We start from the raw sequence: 19,631 nt of genomic DNA on the forward strand, positions 1-19,631 counted from the left end.
GATTTGTCGGCTGCACATCTATGATGCCAATCTCCCGTTCCACCACATCCCAAAGCTGCTCTATTGGACTGAGATCTGGTGACTGTGGAGGCCATTGGAGTACAGTGAACTCATAGTCATGTTCAGGAAACTATTTTGAGATGATATGAGCTTTGTGACATGGTGCATTATCCTGCTGGAAGTAGCCGTCAGAAGATGGTACAGTGTGGTCATACAGGGATGGACATGGTCAGCAACAATACTCAGGTAGACTGTGGCATTTAAACCATGTTCAGTTTGTACTAAGGGGCCCAAAATGTGGCAAGAAAATGCCTGAACCATTGAATCAAGGCAGGATGGATCCATGCTTTCATGTTGTTTACACCAAATTCCGACCCTGCCATCTGAATGTAGCAGCTGAAATCGAGACTTGTCAGACCAGGCAACGTTTTTCCAATCTTCTATTGTCCAATTGTGGTGAGCCTGTGTGAACTGTAGTCTCATTATTTGAGTTACCATTGTCTTTCTATTATCTCCAACCAGTCTGCCCATTCTCCTCTGACTTCTCACATCAACAAGGTATTTTCATCCACACACCTGCTGCTCATTGGATATTTTCTCTCTTTCAGACCATTCTCTGTAAACCCTAGAGATGGTTGTGCATGAAAATACCAGTAGATCAGCAGTTTCTGAAATACTCAGACCAGCCCATCCAACAACCATACCACGTTCAAAGTCACTTAAATCCCCTTTCTTCCTCATTTTGATGCTTAGTTTGAACTTCACTCCATTGTCTTGATCACCTCTACATGCCTAAATGCATTGAATTGCAGCCATGTGATTGGCTGATTAGCTATTTGTGTTAACAAGCAATTGAACATGTGTACCTAATAAAGTGGTCAGTTAGTGTGTATTTTTCTATTTTTTGGTTTGTTTGTTTTGTTTTTCATTCCTTAAAGGTGTCTTGTACTTGCATGTTATGCTTGTCCCTGGGACAAATAAAGTTTTACTGTATCTGAATCTGAAATCTCTACAGCTGACCTACCAAAACTTACATTTCTCTTAAACTAGCCCCTTTAGTAAGTCTTAGTTTTCTTGGCACTAAAGTCACAAAAATCAACATATTTCTATTTACACTAACCTAACTAGTGCTTCAAGTCAGATTCATCCCAACTAATGATTCAAATCAGGCCACATGACTGGCTAAATGTTCCCAGACTGATGATCTCAGGGACTTGAGGGTTGTAATGCAGAGACTGGTTTATGTAAAGTGAAAGTAAGACAAGAGCTACGCCTGCAGGGGATTATGAGCGCAGCAGGGAAGGAGGCCGGATCAATAGGATTAAACTGTTATTATAAGTATTTATGACACTTTGAATCAGAGCTATGGTTAGTTTGATCCAGCCTCATGTTACAACACAGACACCAAGGATAAAATGACAACATTTCCATAAACACTACACTCTCACAACAGCATTAATCACATTTTCAGTGCTGTTATTAAATGTATGACTGACAGAGAGATTTTCATTTTATATAACGAGTTGTTTAGCCTGTGTCTAGGAGCACAGGCTGTGTGATGCTGTCTTTGTGTTGTTTACTATATATCAAGAAAATACTCCCTATATATATATGTATATATACTATAAACCATTATCTGACATATTATCTTTATTGGCAGAATAAATTTATTGACACATACTACAAGTATTCCTAATGGGAAAATTCAGAGCGAGATAAAGACAATAAAGATTAAAACAACATTAATACTTTATGTTACAGCTGTGCTTTGTCTAATCTAGATCCTCAATACGTGAACAGAAGTACACCACCGTAACTTAACTGTACATTTTATCAACTGCAACATCTTAAAACATCAATATTAAACACTGTATTATTTCAGAGGCAGGGCCAGCACATTTTATGTTTCATATATATCTATATAGATATATATGTATGAATATATATACACACACACAGAGAACCACTACGTATTTACAAAACCACATCATATGCAGAAAAATTACCTTTCACATAAATCAGTAAATAATAATGTTGGAAACATTTAATAGCATTATCTCTAGACAACGGTAGCTATTTCTTCAAAGAAAACCAAGAGGTTAATGTTCTTGGTTGACTTGTCATTAAATAAAGTATAAGTAAAATATTTTTCAGTACATTTGACAGTGGTGGTTAAGCAAGCTTCTGTCGACTGAAAGGTAAAGGTCGGCCAGTTTCGCTGTCATTTACTGAATTTTAATATACATATATTTTTTTCAACCTTAAGTGTTCAATTAAAAGTCCTTAAAGGCTGCTGCTTTAAAAAGTTTTTTTCTGAGTTAGTTAGTTAGGTATTTCATATCAGCTGAGAGCTTTTCCTATACCTAAACTTATGATTTTGTGTTTTTAACGTGTTAAAAGTTATTTTGCGTTGTGCACAGTTGGATGTGCTACTTTTTATCTGGCTACATTGGGCACTGTTAAACACAGTAGTCATGTTTTGAGACCCTCCCCTATTATTAGTGACTGTGTATGTTCCCTGTCACGGCTAACATTTTATAATATCAACATGCTCGCTGTTAATTATGGAGAAACTTATGTCACAGGGATTGTTTTCTATTTCTATTATCTAACAAGTAGGAAATGATACATGGAGACAAATGGAGAGACATTTCTAAACCTTTATGATAATAACACTATCATTTCTTTTCTTTTTGCCAACTTTCTCTCCATTGATCATTTTATTGGTACAGTTGATGTTTTTTTCGTTTTTTTGTCAGACATTATGTACTGTTTATCTAGATTTTTCATTTTTCAATATTATAAATAAGTACATAACCTACCAGCACGGTATTTTTGGAAAAAAAATGTTTAGGTCTGACAGGTGAACAAATACATGTTTCAGTGCAGTAATATGAGAACACACATTCATCCTGACATGTCCTTAGATGGTCTTTTCAGTCTGCCGCTTTGTCTGCTTGCTCCACTCCACTCGCCCACTCCTGCCTACTCTGCTGCTCCTTCCCTCCACCCGCCTCCTTATGGGTATGCAGCTGCTGCAGGAAATCATCGAGGATCTGCTGGGCTGACATAGCGTTCACGTCCTCGTCATTCTGCTCCAGAACCGATACCTTTAACACTGTCTTCCCACCCCTGCCATCACCGCCCACGCGGGGCTGCTGGGGGTCTGGCGGCGTGTCAGCGTGGTTACTGCTCATGGAGGGCTGCTGCTGCTGCTGCTGCTGCTGCTGCTGCTGGCTTTGAGGGTAGCCAGCATAACTGGCAGCCATTTTCTTATAGATAGCAGTGCTGATGTCAGCCACAGAGAAAAGTGGGCTGCGGATCAGCTCCTGCTGGCCAGAGAGACTGCTCTCATTTCCTGCTGTTGGCATAAATGGCGTGAAGGCGGTCACCCTCTGCGGACCTGCCTCCGATTTAGTCAACCAATCCTCTGCTTTAGGAGGGTGGGAGCGGTCAGCTGTCTGTGGACAGGTGGCAGGGTGGCCGACTGGAGCAGAGGATGTGAGAAATTTCCGTACGGCCTCAGCTGAGTCAAAGTGCTTCTCCAAAAGCTGCTTTATCAAACATGGCACCTGAGGTGGAGGCAACAAACACACATATTAACTTTGAATTCATAAAAATAAGAACTGTCACTTCTTTTTTTTTATATATGTTTGCATAACTAGGAATAGAGTTTCTATTGCATTGTAAAACACATACACTCACTTGACAAAACATATGGTAGATTAGGGAAAACAAATCAATTCTTATTTATAATAATGTTCAGTTTATATTGAAACTGTGTAAGAAATGTGGCTATTCAACAGTATGATCATTGGACAGAATCTAGTTTGTGGTGCTGTTTTAAACACTTAAGTGTTACTGTAATTTAGCTTAGCCCACCGACTGCACACAATAGAAAGACCAGCTCTCTCAGTTATTTTAAACAAATGCTGAATACCATATGTTTCATGAAGAAAAGACTTAGTGCAAGACTGTCATATCCGAATGCATTTGTTGAGTGCACCTAATGAACTGACAAGTGAGTGTAGGGTTCTACATATGTTATTCTACATATTTCTAGTAATATGATAGATAAATATACTGATAGATAATATAATGCTCTGAAAGACTTTCAGTGAAAATCATTCACTTAATAATATGCTATGTCTATTCTTCTAGCAAACAGGTTTGCAGTGGACTGAGCAGACATTGTGCACATTAAAATTTGTGAAAAAAATAATCCTGAAATGACCTGCCAAGCAAATATAATAAATCTTTTACTATTCATAGACGTGTGTGTGAACTGTGCATGGATGCCCAGTAGATGGCAGTGTGCTCACATTGATGTTCTCCATGGCTGCTATGGTCCTGTGGGCGTCCTCCAGCTCCGAGCTCAGCTGAGACACACGGTTTTGCAGATACTTTCTTTCACTGCACAGGCTCTCTGACTACACACCCACACAGACGGGTACATGAAATAAAATGGACGAATGTTAGATTGCCCCGTTTACTGCTACGCACTTAGATTTATCGTCCTCATGTCCGGTTTTCTCACCGCTATGTGCAGATGCTCCCCGAGCAGATTATTGGCCTGCTTGGTGTCAGTATGTGTCTGCAAAAGACTAAATAGTAATAAAAAGAAGAGAAGAAGAAAAAGCAGACGCAATATTAAATATATTAAATACCGGTATATTCTCAAACCTATGATCTTTACTGCTATGTTTAAGCAGAGTTAATGGCAGATGGTTGTCAGGGCAAGTGGCGACCACAAGCTTTCCTAATAAATATACAACAACTGACACTCAACTGGAGTCCAGTGTGAAGAGACTATTCACTCCAGTTGCTCTAGTCTGTTAACGAATGTTTGGTATGTGCCTGATGGCAGTAGCAGTTGCAACAAATACAGGCCGGACAGGATCTGGGTCACAACAAGACCCCTGCATGTATAGGGACAGGGCTCTGTGAGTGTCGATAGCTGCAGGACCAAAACAACCACATAAAATGCACGCAAAAGGCAAGAGAAATCGGTAACCTACGCTTTTCATTCTGTGTGTTCGATGAATCAATGAATCTATAAAAACCGTAAAGCCATAGGCTTCATTATTTTGTCATTGATTACCAGTGGCTTTGGAGCCTATAACACATCCCAGCATCTCCGTCTCCTGTAGAGGCATGTTTTCCTTTGTGTCCCACGTCACTGGGTGCTTTCATTTCCCGTGTAATTTAATCTGTTTCTGCACACAGATCACAGGGCGTATGCAATGTTGACGCACTGTGCACGTTGACTTTAGTTCTGATGAAGATGACAAACCTTTTATATTTCTCTTTAACAAGAATGAGCTCGTCCCTGGTCCTGTGCAGCTCTGCCTCAAGGCTCTCGATGCAAACCACCGTCTGCAGCAAATTCTGGTGAAGATCAGCATTCTCCTCCTGCAGTGCCCTGAACACAGAGGAATGGTGGTACATGGAGTCACCGCATTAAACCATTACCGGAGATCATTTTGAAATGGTGCGCTTTGGATCCAGACATGTTAACATATTTGTATTTTAGCTTCTGAAATTACATATAAAGATCTTTGCTGCAAAAAGATCTTGTGTGGCAGTTTGGCATTGTTTTATTCGTCAGTCTGTAGAGCTCTAGCTATAAAAATATAAACCCAAAAAAATAACAATTTCAAACACGTGTGTTTGTACATTATATGTAAAATAGTGGGAAACATTAGCATTTCTGATACAAAAACTATTTTTCCTGTATCCGTTTTTATTGACCGCACAGAGATGGTTATATAAATGAGTTCCATAATGACACTTCTTCCTGTTAATGCATCAGTGGAAGGAGAGGGCAGGCTCATTAGAGTGATCAATAACCACTGACCCATCATGAGGCTGACAGAGAGAACAGGATGAATGAACCAGAGAGAAATGTAGGAAAACCTGTCACGCGGGCAGACGGTGTGTGCACTTACTGAAGGTGGTCAGCATCACACGGCATCTCCTACAACAAGAATAGAAGGGTGGTGAAAAGAGATAAAACGAGAAAGATGAGATCATTCAGGAAGTATTCGCTTCATTGTGCAGCGAAGTGCAAGTATGTGGGATGTTTCGTTTTGTAGACTTTTAGCTATAGCTAGGAGAGGTGAAGCTTTACTAATCGACTGTAAATGTGAACACACCCTACACGCCCTAATTGCAGAGTCAGAACTTTGACGTCATGGTCATGGTTTCATTTGAATTTCACGTGGCTGGATGAGCTCATAAGGAAGGAAACACACATCACTGTCCAACAATACAACAGATATATTGATATTTGTGAGTGAACTGAAGCCTTCAAACACCTGAAACAAAATAAATGTTAACGTTTCTGACTGCAGGCCCTACGTTGCTTAAGGTGATAAAACAGACAAACTGACAGAGCTTTTAGATTAGATTAGAGAGCTAGATTTTTTTTTTCTTATCTTCTATAACCGCTTGTCCTCTAGGGTCGCAGGAGAGGCTGGAGCCTATCCCAGTCTCAGTAGACACCCTGGACAGGCCTCCAGTCTATCACAGGGCTAACAGACAGACGACCATTCACACTCACACCTACAGCCAGTTTAGAATCACCAGTGAACTAGCATGTCTTCTTCAGTCTTGTTGTGAGGTGCCATGCCACTGTGCCGCTATTATTTTATTTTATTCTATTTTTACCCATGGTTCTCAAGGATTTTTTATTATGTGCAATTAGAGTTTCTACGACCAAGCAATTTCCCTTGTGGATAATTAAAGTCCATCTAAGTCTAAGTCAATAAAGAGTAAGAAAAACGTGACCTGTGTCTATTACTATTCAGAGTCCCAGGCAGTGGAGCCGGGCTCCACAGACATTGTGTGCCCAGTTGCTACTCCCTTGCTGAGGACATGACATATGAATAAAGTATTGAGTTATGGCTCATCTGTGCCCGGAAACAGAATCTACTAGAATCGATCTGTTTGGCTACACAGGCACCAGTTTTTTCCCCCTTTGCCCATGTGTGATTATGTATGAATCCACTGAACCAAACAAACCGAGTGGGACCAAATCCTGTGCCACCACCACACGGAAAAGGGGGAGGTGTTATGTAATGCTGTGTGTGTATTTATTAGCGCACGAGAGTGTAAGTCTGAGCAGATTCTTACATAAGAGCAACGTGATACCAGCTCTTATCCAAGCAGCTCACATTTTGAAAAGTGCTGGTTGCTAGCGTGAGCATCACAGATTTGTCTCAGTGTTGCTACTTGAGCTACCTACCTACCTATGAGCTACCCGGTTAGAAAACAAACAATGCGGCAGTAAACCTGACATGTCAGGTAGTTTCAAGAGGAGTTTCCCTTAAAAGCCCAGGGTGATCGTCTGCTGCATTGCTGAAGAATGACTCAGCTTGCAATGCGTAGTGTTTCACACAGCCAAACACAGCCTATGAGTCAGCGGCTCTGCCTCTGCAAGAGACGAGCAACACTGCATTTATTATTCCCTTCTTTCTGCACAAAGAAAATATCCCTTCACTGCAGTACTTTGACTTTGAGAGCTTAGACGTCGACTCCATTTATAGCCAGGTTTCAATCACATGTCACGCTGATAAAGTTTGCTCTTGGTGTTGGTTGATATAGTTTTTACATTTAATTTTATCCCCAAATACCCTTTTGAAGACCTGCTTGTGTTGGGGTTGTCTTTGTTCCCACCAAGTAACTTAATCCCAAATTATATTAGTCAACTATGACGTATTACTTACAGGTAACACATGACTGATTCTTCACTTGCTATGACTGATTTCTCTAGGGCATGTAAGGGTGGTGAACTATAAGATAAATATTAATAATAATAATAATAATAACTGTATAACAATAAGTTAATGACCTGTTTCATAAACCTGTCCAGACATAACCAAATTAAGGTGTTTATGTTCTATTTGTGACATTTTATTTTGGTCTGAAATCATTTTCCACTCATGATTTTCTTGTCTCACACTATTTTCTCCTTTTAAAAAGAACAAAAATACTGTTGAACTCACCCCGTGTTTTTTAGGGTGCCCCGCATGCTGCGACTGGTGTCGAGCACTCTTCTCTGAGCTAGGACTGGTAGTCGTGGAGGCTGTGTCTCTAGCCCTCGATGAGTCAGATTTGGTGGATGAGGACTCGGATCCGGGCCCTGGTCCTGCGCCCAGGGCTGAGGATATCGGGGAGTTGTTTGGTCCCTGGTTTGAACCGAAGCACGGGTGCACTTCCTGAGGAGAGTGCTGGGTATGGGGATGTTGACTGTGGAAGGTGGCGGGCTGCTGTTTGCGGTGGTGGCGTTGTTTGGGCTGCACGGGCTCAGGGCTGGTGCAGGCTCCATCCATGAGGTGAGGGCCACCTCTGCCATATCTGTCTCCTGACACGGAGCCTCCGGTGGGCGAGGGCCTTCTGTCTTTACGGCCGCTTCCATGGTGGGTGTTGTGGCTGGGAGAGTCGGTGTAGTGGCGAGGCGGTGGGCTACCGTGGTGGCTCCTGGATGTGTATGAGATCAATTTGTCAGGATTGGAGCTGTCCGAGTGTTTTCGATTGCCACTGTGTGCTCCTTTCTCCTGTTTCCGGGCCTGTTTTGGCTGCTGCTCCATCTCACCCCTCGGGCCTTCTCTGTGCTTCTTGGGTGGGAGCTGAGGTTTGACTGGGGGAGATGTTGGGGCTGGGATACCTGTTTTCTCAGTAGTCTTACTGTTGTTCACACCCAAGACGTTGAGAGCTGATGGACTTATGACCTGTTTCGTAATCTCATCCAGAAAGGCTGAGAATTGCAACTTTCCCTGCACAAAATTTGCCCTGGCCTGCTCTATCTCAGGTTGAATGATCCCTTTGGTCTTCTGCCCACTCTGATTTTGTCCTTTGGAGACTCTTGGGGACAGCACCTCCATTGACTTAGCCTTGCGAATGTCAGCGGGATGCTCCTTGTTCTTGAGGATCCCTTTACCAGGTAGCTGAACAGATGACACTGCCCTCTTAGGACCTTTGGGGACCCCTAACAGAATATCCTCCTCACTGAAAGCCAGGCTTCGGTTCAAACTCGCCGTCTTATATAAAGGCCCGTAGTTAATGCGCGATGCCCTGGAATGTTCTCCTCCAATGTCACTATCAGTACACTGTAAAAGAGCTTCATCACTCCGACTGTGACCACGATCAAGAGAAGAAAAATTCTTTCTCCTTTGATGTGGACTCGCATTCAACTCGCTACAAACGCTGCCATTTTTGTGATGCTTGACGGTGGCAAAGACAATGGGCTCATTGCCGTCGTCGTCCCTGAAACCTCTGCGCACATCTGCGATATTGGAGCAGGACAGGGAATGTGGTGGCTGCTCGGCACGGCAAAGAGAGAACTGATCATTCGTGCTTGGCTCTGTGTACCAGGAGGAGTAGGAAGAGGAAGAGGAGCAGGAGGAGAGGGAAGAGGAGGAGGCCCTGGAGAGAGTCACAGGAGTGTGGTGGTTGTAAAGTATCTCGTCCTCTTCACTGTGGTGAAACTGGTGAGGGTAGAGGGCATCGTGGTGTGTGCTGTCAGGGAAATAATGATTTTTGCGATGGTGGCGATGGTGACCTTGGCTTTCATCTGTATTTCTATCACTGTCATCAAACTTTGTGTATCTACAACAAACCCAAACACACTGTATTAAAGGGGGATTTAACTTAAAATATATGTTCAATTCTGAGACCTTTTTAAAAAAACAAAACAAAACAACTTTATTTGTGAATGTATTGTATGTCTGTCAGGTTAGAATAAGACATCCTACCTGTGGGACTGAGTGCCTTGGTGTTGATGATGGTGGTTCTGGTTCCTTCGGGGCTTCATCTCATCTGGTGCAGAAGGGCTGTGAACAGGTTTGAAGAATTTCTCCATTACTCTTCTCTTTCCTGGTGGTAGGTTGTCCCTGATGTCCTGGTAGGATTGAGTATACAAGCAGCACTGATCCGTGTTGGTATTTTTTCTATCTTCTCTACTTTGCAGTTGTTCTGATCTTATTGGCTACAGCTTGTGTCTTCCCCTCAGTTACGAAAACCATCAAAAACACAAAGTCAAACACAAAAATAAATATAGCATGTAGAGATAAATAATTAAAAGCTATTGTATATAAGAAGGAATTTAGTAAAAAAAAAAAAAATCTCAGACACAATGTCTTTCAAAGTGTTACAGCAAACGATCCAGCTGGATTGTTTGTGTATCTACCCATATGAATAAGTTTGTCCCCCTCAGTGTCTCGCTGCAGAATAATGGAAACCTGGTTTGTGAGCAGGACTGTATGAATTCCTGGACGGTGGTTTGATTTTGCATCACGCCTGATGTAACAGCTGGGGGCTCATTGAACCAGCTGAAAGAGCAAGGCCTTTGTCCTCACACAGGAGGCAATTAAACCGAGCACTGTGGAACAGGATCTATAACTGGGCTCATTTAATCAACTGATAAAAGTTACAGAAATGGGTTCGCCCACATGTTTGTGATGCTTTGTGCTTCGGTTTCAGTGCTAGGCACTTTAAACTTGTGTGACACTGTTAGTGCACTTTGCTGATTTTATTAACAAAATTTCCAAAAACAAAAAAGATTTACAAGAATCAGTCGAAGCTATTGAACGGCCCACTGTGTTCCATTGATTTCCAGAGGTTTCCTGCAACCATTCAGCCGAGGCCTACGTCATCACATTTACAAGGGACAGGCAATGTGACAGTATATGATATGAATTTACCAACCATCATAAATCATGCCAAACCACAGGGCTGATTGAAAGCAACAATGCTGCAGGAATGTAACTGGATGGATCAGACAGATCATACTTTTCTCGTTATTTATTAATAAACAGTTGGTCTATTTAATGGTCATTTTAAGTTCATTTAATCATTATCAGTATTTGAGGATTCAAGGATTTTTTATTTGTTATTCGCAACCATACAGAACCATGAGATGGAACAAAATGACGCACTCATTCCCGGATTGTTACCCATAGTAACTATAATATATAGATACTAAGTAACTATACTACAGACACTAGTAAACAGTATATAGACACTAGTAAACAAATACTAGTGAAAAGATAAATAACATAAGATATATAAGGTATAAATATGAATAAAAACAGCAACAAGCAGCATGAATAATGGTAACAGAGCAGGATTGTGATACTGATGACACTGTTTACCATATAAAGTTGATTATTCAGTAACCTCGTCTATGAGATAATCATAATCAATGAAATTAGGAGAAACTTCCTTGTAACGGCCTTGATGAGGATTAGTATTTACAAGGTCTCAATGAGCCTGTAAGGTCATACACCTTTGTTTGGTTTCACTGCATGGAACAGGCCATGTCCTGTTTAGCAAATGAAAGAGATCAATTCCATGGGATGTGAGGGGCTGAAACTCACCCTACTGCTGCTGATCAATGCTAAACTATTACAATATGCATAGGTGCTTAAGGGGTCTGCCCAGACTTGTTCAAGATACTGTATCAGGGCTGAAAAACACAAATGAAAACAAAGGGAGGGACACTGGGACTGCATCGCTGGCTGAGACGTGACAAATGGCACACATTTTCACTGTACCCTCTGCTGGTGAACAGGAGGAAGTACTGGTAATTTTCCACCCTGTCACAGCAACACACTTTCTTTTTCTGGATGTTTCAGGATATTTCTACAAGTAATCACGTACAACCATTTAGTATAAACTACCACAATAGCCATCATCATCCAAATTCAAGCACAAAACATGAAAGCATGGTTTTGAACCATAAATACAGGGTACTATATATTTAATGAAGAAAATACTATATGAACCAGTAGCTCTTGTGGTAACTACGAACTAAACAACCTATCATAAAGAAAAACTGGTCATAGGACACTGACTGTCCAAATGAAACGAGATGACTTGGCTGTTTTCTATTGTTTTTCTGTAACAGACAGCATATCATTGCAGTAAAGGGGAAGTAGATCCGACAGTTCAACCGCATTCCAGTTCGATCCGGTTTGTAGGGTCGTGTTAAAGATTAATCCGCACTGCTGTTCCCGTGACGTCATTCGTTGCGCAGCATTAAATGGTTGAAAATCTATCTTTTTGAATATAAATGCTTAATGTTTTTGTTAATCTATGTCCCTACAATATATTTTACTGAAAATGGTCACACAAATTACGATGGTCTTATTAGTTGTGTCAATGCAGAATTCCCTTCTCTGTGTATTAGCTCTTTATTTAAGAGCGATTCATTTATAGTAATATCAATCCATTATTTTCCTGTTTTGAACTCGACTCTGAACTCGCAATCAATCTATGTAAGCGCCTCTCTCGTATAAGTGTGGAACTACTTTCTTGTCGGATGAATACCTCACGTAGCACTAACCGAATAAATCGTATAAAAGCCGCTAGCGACGCCATTTCGAGTCAGTTTCTTCGCTGACGCTTTTTCGGTGTGCGGTCGGGCGGCGCAGGTTATGGCGAGTTTATTTCTTTTATGTTCAGATTTAGGCATTGTCCTAGTCTAGACGAAGACATTTAGGCGTTGCTCTCTTTTGCTTGATAGTTGTGAGAAGAAGACGTTAGTGTACCTTTATATGCTTAGGAGAATTTTGGGCCTAGTTTGAAGTCATAGCCTCATTATCAAGATACTACTTTTAATTTGAATTGTTTCTTCAAGAATTGTTTTGTTCAACTTTATAAGAGTTTTTTGTGTGTTTGGCTGATGCCATCCGTGGCTGATTTTTGATACGAAACCAAAGCGAAGTTGTTTTTTTTAGTGTCGACAGTTTTTGGGCTAGCGCCAGGCTAAACGAGCCAATTATAGAGGCATGTTTACGCCAACGTTATCGGGACGTTTCTTTTTCAAAAGTCGTGTTTCTTTTTTTCTTTTTTTAACGTTCACCTTTAGGTGATTTAACGCTGCCATTTAGTGGTAAACAATATGTATTCTGAACATAAATTTTATGCTAGTCAGTTGGTTATGCCCAACGGTTGTGGGTCTAAGATGGGAGCCGTGACGTAGCCATATATAGGCGTTTCCTATTTGTTGATTTGAATCACGGTCACGTACTGACGTAAGATAGTGACGCAGAGGGAGTGGCCGCGATCTTTACAAGGCGTAAGGCCAGGAATGGCTACAGGGCCGCATTTAGTCGACTCGTATTTTCCCAAGTCACTAAATTTTTTTAAACTGAAGGCTTGCAGACAGCCGTTTAAAAAAAAAAAAAAAAAATGTCGGCTTGTATGCGACATGGTTACATTGAGGAGGCAGTAAAGGGACTCAGAGTAGAGTGGTTCAAGTTTTAAAATCTTTTCAGGACAGCTCTGATCTATGTTAACCCGGTAGTTAATGAAGGAGGCGGTTTAGAAAATATAAAAACGCAAACTCGGTTTTAGAAGGACACAAGCTTGTAATAGCTGAATAGAATCCTTAGACATGTGTATTAGGTTGGAAAAACCAAAGAAGCAACCTGACAATCAATTTCCTTTTGCTTATGGTTGACTTAGATAATAAGCTTCATTTTATTTTTTTTTATTTTTTTTTTTTAATTGAAAGAAAGAAATGATTGCTTAAGGGCTCCAGCTCAAAGAATCTCAGGCTTAGATATTCATCGACTTTTTTTTTCATTTGGAGAAGACAGAAGATTTTTTTTTTTTGGTGGGGGGAAAATGGACTGAGTTATCAAGGGGCACAATGGACTTAGTTATTGTGAGGAAGAATGGACTTAGTTCTTAGATGAAGATCGCAGGACCAGTGTGGAGCGAGGCCGTGGGACACGGGGAGGACCAGAGTGGTGCCAGGCAGGACAGGACCAGAGGGCATGAGAGGACCAGAGGTGGAACCAGACAGGACCAGAGGTGGAACCAGACAGGACAGGACCAGAGGGCATGGTGGGATGAGCAGGAAGCGGCAGCCAGAGCTTTCGGAGAGTGAGCACCAGAGGGAGCCAGAGGCAGAGGGCAGAATAGAAGCACGAGTGACCAGCGCTGAAGCAGTTGCTGCAGTTCCAGAGCAAGCCAGCCAGTTCTGAGAGGGTGGGACAGGGCCCAGAGTCTTCTAGCGTCACGAGTTTTAAAGCGGGGCATTGGTTTGTATATTGGGTATCGGGTATCTCATTCTCAGAGATTTAGATATCAAATTGGTTGAGGCAACTTTTCTAGAACACAATTTCTCGCACAGCTCTTTCTTCCTCTTTACAGGCAAGCCGTGTAAAGCGTTTCGTACCGTGGTCGCCCCTCCCGTTGTGCGCTGACATGTGTGGTGGTGTCTGCTGTGGTGAATGCCTTGGTAGTGTGCTGGCGAGAGGAGCATCTTATCGGACTTCTCTACCCCCCTGCGATCACACGTAGTTCCCCCCGGCCGGAGGGAGAGGCGGTCCTTTGTTGTTCGATAGGTCTCCCGCAGAGATGTTCAGGATTGCAGTGTGAGAGTGGATTTTCTCCTGTTTGACCAAGTGCCGCGTGTATACAGCAACCCTTCAGTACTTCAGCTTCGCCTCGTTGGTGCAGATCAGCTACTTCTACCACTCTTAACCCAAGCAGTGAGTTAATGCATGAAATGTACATGTGGGTGTAACTATCCTGTACATTAGTCGTCATTACCTTTGCTGTATAATAGTAAATGGTAATTTTTACAATCACAAAAAGGAAGTCCATTGCTACGTCCTATCAGTAAAAATTGTTGGGGGAGGGGGAGGGGAATTTAAAACGTGTTTGGAGTTTTTCTTTTCACAGGCCTGACCCCCTAAGGCTGATCATCGAAAGAATCCCCCATGTGCTAGAGGTTCGGTACGGGTTGAGCCCATCTTATTTACTTAGCGCTATGGATCGGGATCATGTGCATCCACAGTGGTTAAACGAGATATAGGAAGGTATTTGGTCTTCAATGAATTCTTTAGATGTTTAATTCCTCTTGCAGTGTTTGGAACATGTAAATGGGCTTTCATTCATTTTGGGGTAACGGGAGGGTGGGGTGTGGGGCGTTAATCAGTCTTTTCCTAGACTTCACAGCTCCATTGTCCAAAGCGAATGGCTTGAATAGGAAACACCCAGTCGCACCCAACAAGATTCAAGTGGACACTTTGCCACGCAGGATAGCAACCTCAAAACTAGTCGGCTGACGTAGCGAATCCCCCTTTCCCCAGGGAGAGTGGTAACTTGTCTCTTTACTAGAAGTCATTGTAATTCTGTACAGGCTTTGTGGGATTGGGAGGGGGCTGTTCACTTTTGATTCTTGCAGATTAAGTTATATGGCCCGCCCTTCAAATATCTACATTCAAGTCCACGTCTACAGTTCAGGAAGGAATCCCTCGTACTTGGGCCTGCGGTATTTAAAATGCTTTTTCTGGAACAACTAGTACAATTTTATGCAATGTATTCATAGTCTACAGTTGACCCTGCTAAGGCAGTTGCTTTTCCACTTGCTGTAATGCTAGTGTTTGTGTTGTAGTTCTGTATTGTTGCTGTATTGTATAAGGGGAGGGGTATTGTGGGAGAGAGGCCTTTTCCTTTGCATTTTTCAGTGTGCTGTGTCCTGTGCGCTTTCCAATACCCGAGACCATCAGGAACTCTCCTAACTCATTGTTTGTACAAGTTTCCTTGCGCATCGAGCATCACGTAAGGTCACTAAATGTGTTCATTTACCTTAACATTCATTGTTTGGCCCAATGCCTCCATTGCAATTCCTTTGCAATTAGTTACTGTACCTTGTATTAACAATACAATGAGTGAACTATCTGTAAAGGATTTTTCTTATTGCATAATAAATGCATAGCTTGTTGTGATTGAATACAGTTTTGGTATGCATTTGTTCTTTTTGGGGGCTTGTGTGGGGGAGCTTTTCTTGTGCTTTTTCAGGTATGACTAAAGCTTGGAGCTTTGTAGAGCACGGATGTGACCTGGGCTCGAATGACATCTTTTCAAAGTGGAAATTGAAGGCAGATAAGTTGAATCCATCACATATTGATGTTGGAAAGCAGAAAATTTTCAGCCCTCTAGTGGTCACTTATCTTGAATGGACTTCACTGTCCTCGTTATTCTTGAAATGAAAGCAACTTGCTATACTTGACTGTAGAAATAGCACTGCTGTGCTTTCTTAACAAGAGTCTTGTGATAACGGGAAGATTTGATGGACCTTCATTGATTCTGACGTTATCTGCAGTAAAGCATTCGGGTAAGGATAACAATGGTCAGTTCTACGATACTGTGGGGAGGGGGATAGGGGTGTCTTCTTCTCTACCTCTTTGATCTTACAGAGCAGTCCACAGGAAGAATGCAGTCTGCCTAGGACAACACAGGCATCATGCTGCCCTCAACCTACATGCAGTTTGAACAGGAGGAGTCAGGTTGTGTTTGGTGTTTTTACATAGATGGGTATAATTAGCCCTCAGCTGCTTGCCCTTGTGCAACTGTGCAAGTGGCAGGTTGGTCATATTTAATAAGTCGCAACTGCACAACTGTGCAATGATCGAAAAATTGAAAGTGGCTGAGGAGAGCTGTGCATGGTGCAGCTTTAATTTGGTCTGAAATGCAGCGCAACTGTGTTGCTTTCATTTATTGTGGATTGGTATTTGGTCGGGCGTATCCCTACACTTCTCTTCACAGAAATCACAGTACAAGACTGGTTCGAGCACAAGTGAGGTCCTCTAACCTGGAGCATGTAGTAAGATGTTGGCTAACTTCATCAAAACTTCTGCAATGTTGTAGTTGACAAAATGACATCTTGGAACTGGCTTTATGTTAACCTAAAATCATCTGTAACAATGCTTTACTAGCATATTCCTCTTTGGCCTTGGGGCCCTATTGCTTTGCATCTTAAGACCATAAGATGAGTAGAACTCGAATCTTTGAGTATTGTGTGGTGGGTGTGTTGTGGAGATCACTCTTTGTTTCAGATCATACTCGTCTGTCCACTTCGATCTCGCCTGCCTCTGAATGCAAAGTCATCTGTGGAAGCTATCAGCGAATATGAGTGTGGCCCTGAATGATGTACCAACCCCCCCTGTGCGCTTGAGCTTAAATCTGAACCCCCGACGTCCTTCGCAGAAGTCCCGCTCTCTGTGTCTGTGTGCCTTTTTTTCTTTCCCTTTGGTTTCTCAGGTCAAATTTTCTAAAATTTATTTGTCATCTGGGATGGCCTAACCTGTGATGTCACACTGAGAATCCAGTCACGTTAAGATCAAGAGCTGCAAGCTTGTTTTGCTAATACTGCATCACTTCAGTCTCGTGGGTGCCAAGTTAAGTAATTTCGGTTCCCTTGATTTTTCTTTTTCTTAACATTACCATGGCTTTAATGTGTAACTCAACATGTTGCATGCACATCAGCTCTGCATAACATTTTATTTGTAATACAAAACATAATGTTCATGAAGTCACTGTCGAACATTGCAGTAGTATTATGGGCAGGGGTTTTGGGGGGGGAAACACTCTTCTCTCTCCCTTTCAGATTTCTCGTTCAGCTTAACGTGCTACTGAGCCAGGAGACCAAAGGTCTGCAAGGAGTCACGGGATGACTTGGGTACAGCCAGCTGCTAGAGTTGAATCATTATTGCGTTGAAGAATAGCTGTGGTAAATACTGGGTCAGTCGTGGTAAACAAAAACCATATCAACATTTGTCATTAGATGGGTTTGGCATCTGTTTGGGGGGTGGGAGGGGGGCGCTTAAAATTTCTGTCTTCTTTCATTCCAGCCATAAACTTGGCAAGAAAGGCTTCACTGTTCATTTGACCGAGTCCTGCTGAATTGCAAAGGGAAAACTGCTTTGCGTATCACCAGGGATACTGGTATCGTGGCCTCGTTAATATGGATCCATCGATTTTGTGAATTCAGTCATACGCCTGTGCAGTGTCGTTGTGGGGAATGCGGGGTCTGGGAAACGGTTGTCTTTTTCTTCCAGTTTCAGCCTCGTCATCAAGAGAAATCCCCATATGGTGAAAGGATAAAATAGCAGCCAGGTGTCGAAGGGCTTTCTTTTCCTGGAGGAACAAACTTTGTTCCTCCAGGTTTTGCTTTTGCCCATACTATTACGATAAAAAAGCAAAAGACTCCGGTGGTGGCACTCCTGACTCTGTTGGGACAGGGTTCAATCCCCTGCGGTGTCTTGCTTTTTTTTAGTATGTTGTATGGGGAGTAAAACTAGACCTGTAGCACTTAACTTCTAGTCCTAATAATTCTAATTATGATGCACTTTTTCCTTTGAGTAATCGCTACATAAAATATGCCAGAAACAGACTTCTAGTTACCATGGGGATACAGTATTATACAGGTACTCAAGACATTGAATGTGACTCCACCTGTGAAATGACTGGACTGTGTGATATTTGTCAGGATGTTGAATGATTTCACTCTGAAGTGCTAATATTGTCAACTCTAAATAAAATGTTACATCTCTAAACCAGTGACTTGAGTTTTCATAGAAAATCACTTTGTACAGTGGTTCAAGTTGTAACAAGTGTTCTAATTGCATGAATTCAGCATGAAATGTACAAATAAAAACAAAGCTGTCAAAGTCATTGAATCAGTTTAAGTTGTTACTATGCTGCAACAAAGTTTAGATGTAAAAGCTTAAAGGAAGAACATCGCACATATAAATTTATATTTAAATAATGCGACACATTGAAATGCACATAAACCTTTAACAGAGGCATTCTCTTGGGACAGACATCTGTAGTGTCTGTCTGGGAGGAGGAGGAATACCTCAAAAGAACAAAGATGAAGATGACCCTGAAGCCTGAACTAGACCCTTTTTCAACCTGTACCAGATGTGGGATGTCTGAAGAAATGTATACAGACTGGTTTTGTTTAACATTTTCTGAAGGTCAATCATACTGTTTGCAAATCCACATTTAATTTTCACTGTACTAATAAAGGGAAACATGCCCAAACTGTCTTGATAGTCTCTCATTAATCAATAAGAACCTTTCAGTGGTTCTGAGTATATTTTAGCACTTGGTTAAAATATACATTTGGTTAATATCCTTAAACCATTAACATATAAATCACATCTTTGATCTGTTGGTAAACCTCTTGCCAAGGATGCATAATTTTTTGATTGACTCTGTTAAGAAATGGTGTCTATAACATAGCAGGTTTCTAAAGGACAGAAGAGGCCTCCTCATCACGTTTATGTTGCTACTTACCAGAAATTCATAATTTCGCTCTTGCTTTTTAAACTTGGCGTGTGGAGGAATGTGAATTAAATATGATTTAATGCAGGGAGTTTCAGGTCTTAGTTTGTCCGTGATGTCTGTGCCGATCGTGGAACTGATTCACTGACAAAGAGGTCGACACGGAGCCTTTCTCCGTGCCGTACCGGGCAGATGCCAGAGTCGTATGTTAGAGAGAATCTGGCCAACTGGCACGTCTGAGCCATCCCGCTATGCTGATTGGTTCTGAGCTGGTCACGTGTTTCGTGGGCGCCATGGTCAATATAACTAATGTTCGCTCATAAAGAAGTGGCAATAACAGAGAATAAAACTGTATAACAAGTTAAATATGCCACAGGATCGGGAAAACACGAAGGTTTTCCCCGTTTCCCCCGTGAACTAAAACGGAGAAAGTTGTGAGAGCAAAGATTAAAAGGAAAAACTGGATGACAACTGATTTGTCCCTGTCATGTGAGGTAAATGTCAGCGTCTCTCTTTGACGTTTGTTAAGATTTTATGTAGAA

At 41.8% G+C, this 19,631-nt stretch overlaps 1 protein-coding gene across 1 annotated transcript; it reads right to left on the minus strand.

The window, feature by feature from the left end:
* Positions 1–1,731: 1,731 nt before the first annotated feature.
* Positions 1,732–10,143, minus strand: si:ch211-276i12.4. Its single transcript, XM_047584453.1, has 7 exons — positions 9,756–10,143; positions 8,007–9,609; positions 5,949–5,977; positions 5,294–5,422; positions 4,538–4,604; positions 4,323–4,430; positions 1,732–3,572 (listed from the first exon to the last, which is right to left on the minus strand). The coding sequence occupies exons 1-7, from the start codon at positions 9,860–9,862 to the stop codon at positions 2,937–2,939; spliced, it is 2,679 nt and encodes an 892-aa protein (XP_047440409.1). The 5' UTR covers positions 9,863–10,143; the 3' UTR covers positions 1,732–2,936.
* Between the last annotated feature and the right edge of the window lie 9,488 nt (positions 10,144–19,631).

Source organism: Mugil cephalus, chromosome 5 (genome assembly GCF_022458985.1).
Source record: "Mugil cephalus isolate CIBA_MC_2020 chromosome 5, CIBA_Mcephalus_1.1, whole genome shotgun sequence".
Lineage (NCBI taxonomy): Eukaryota > Metazoa > Chordata > Actinopteri > Mugiliformes > Mugilidae > Mugil > Mugil cephalus.

What these genes read in the sequence shown, in the direction of transcription:
- si:ch211-276i12.4 (XM_047584453.1), bottom strand. Translation starts at nt 9,862, where the DNA reads ATGGAGAAATTCTTCAAACCTGTTCACAGCCCTTCTGCACCAGATGAG. An exon ending in GGCACCCTAAAAAACACGGG is followed by an intron (nt 5,978 to 8,006) that starts GTGAGTTCAACA and finishes TTCTTGTTGTAG; the next exon opens with GAGATGCCGTGTGATGCTGA. An exon ending in CAGCCATGGAGAACATCAAT is followed by an intron (nt 3,573 to 4,322) that starts GTGAGCACACTG and finishes CCTCCACCTCAG; the next exon opens with GTGCCATGTTTGATAAAGCA.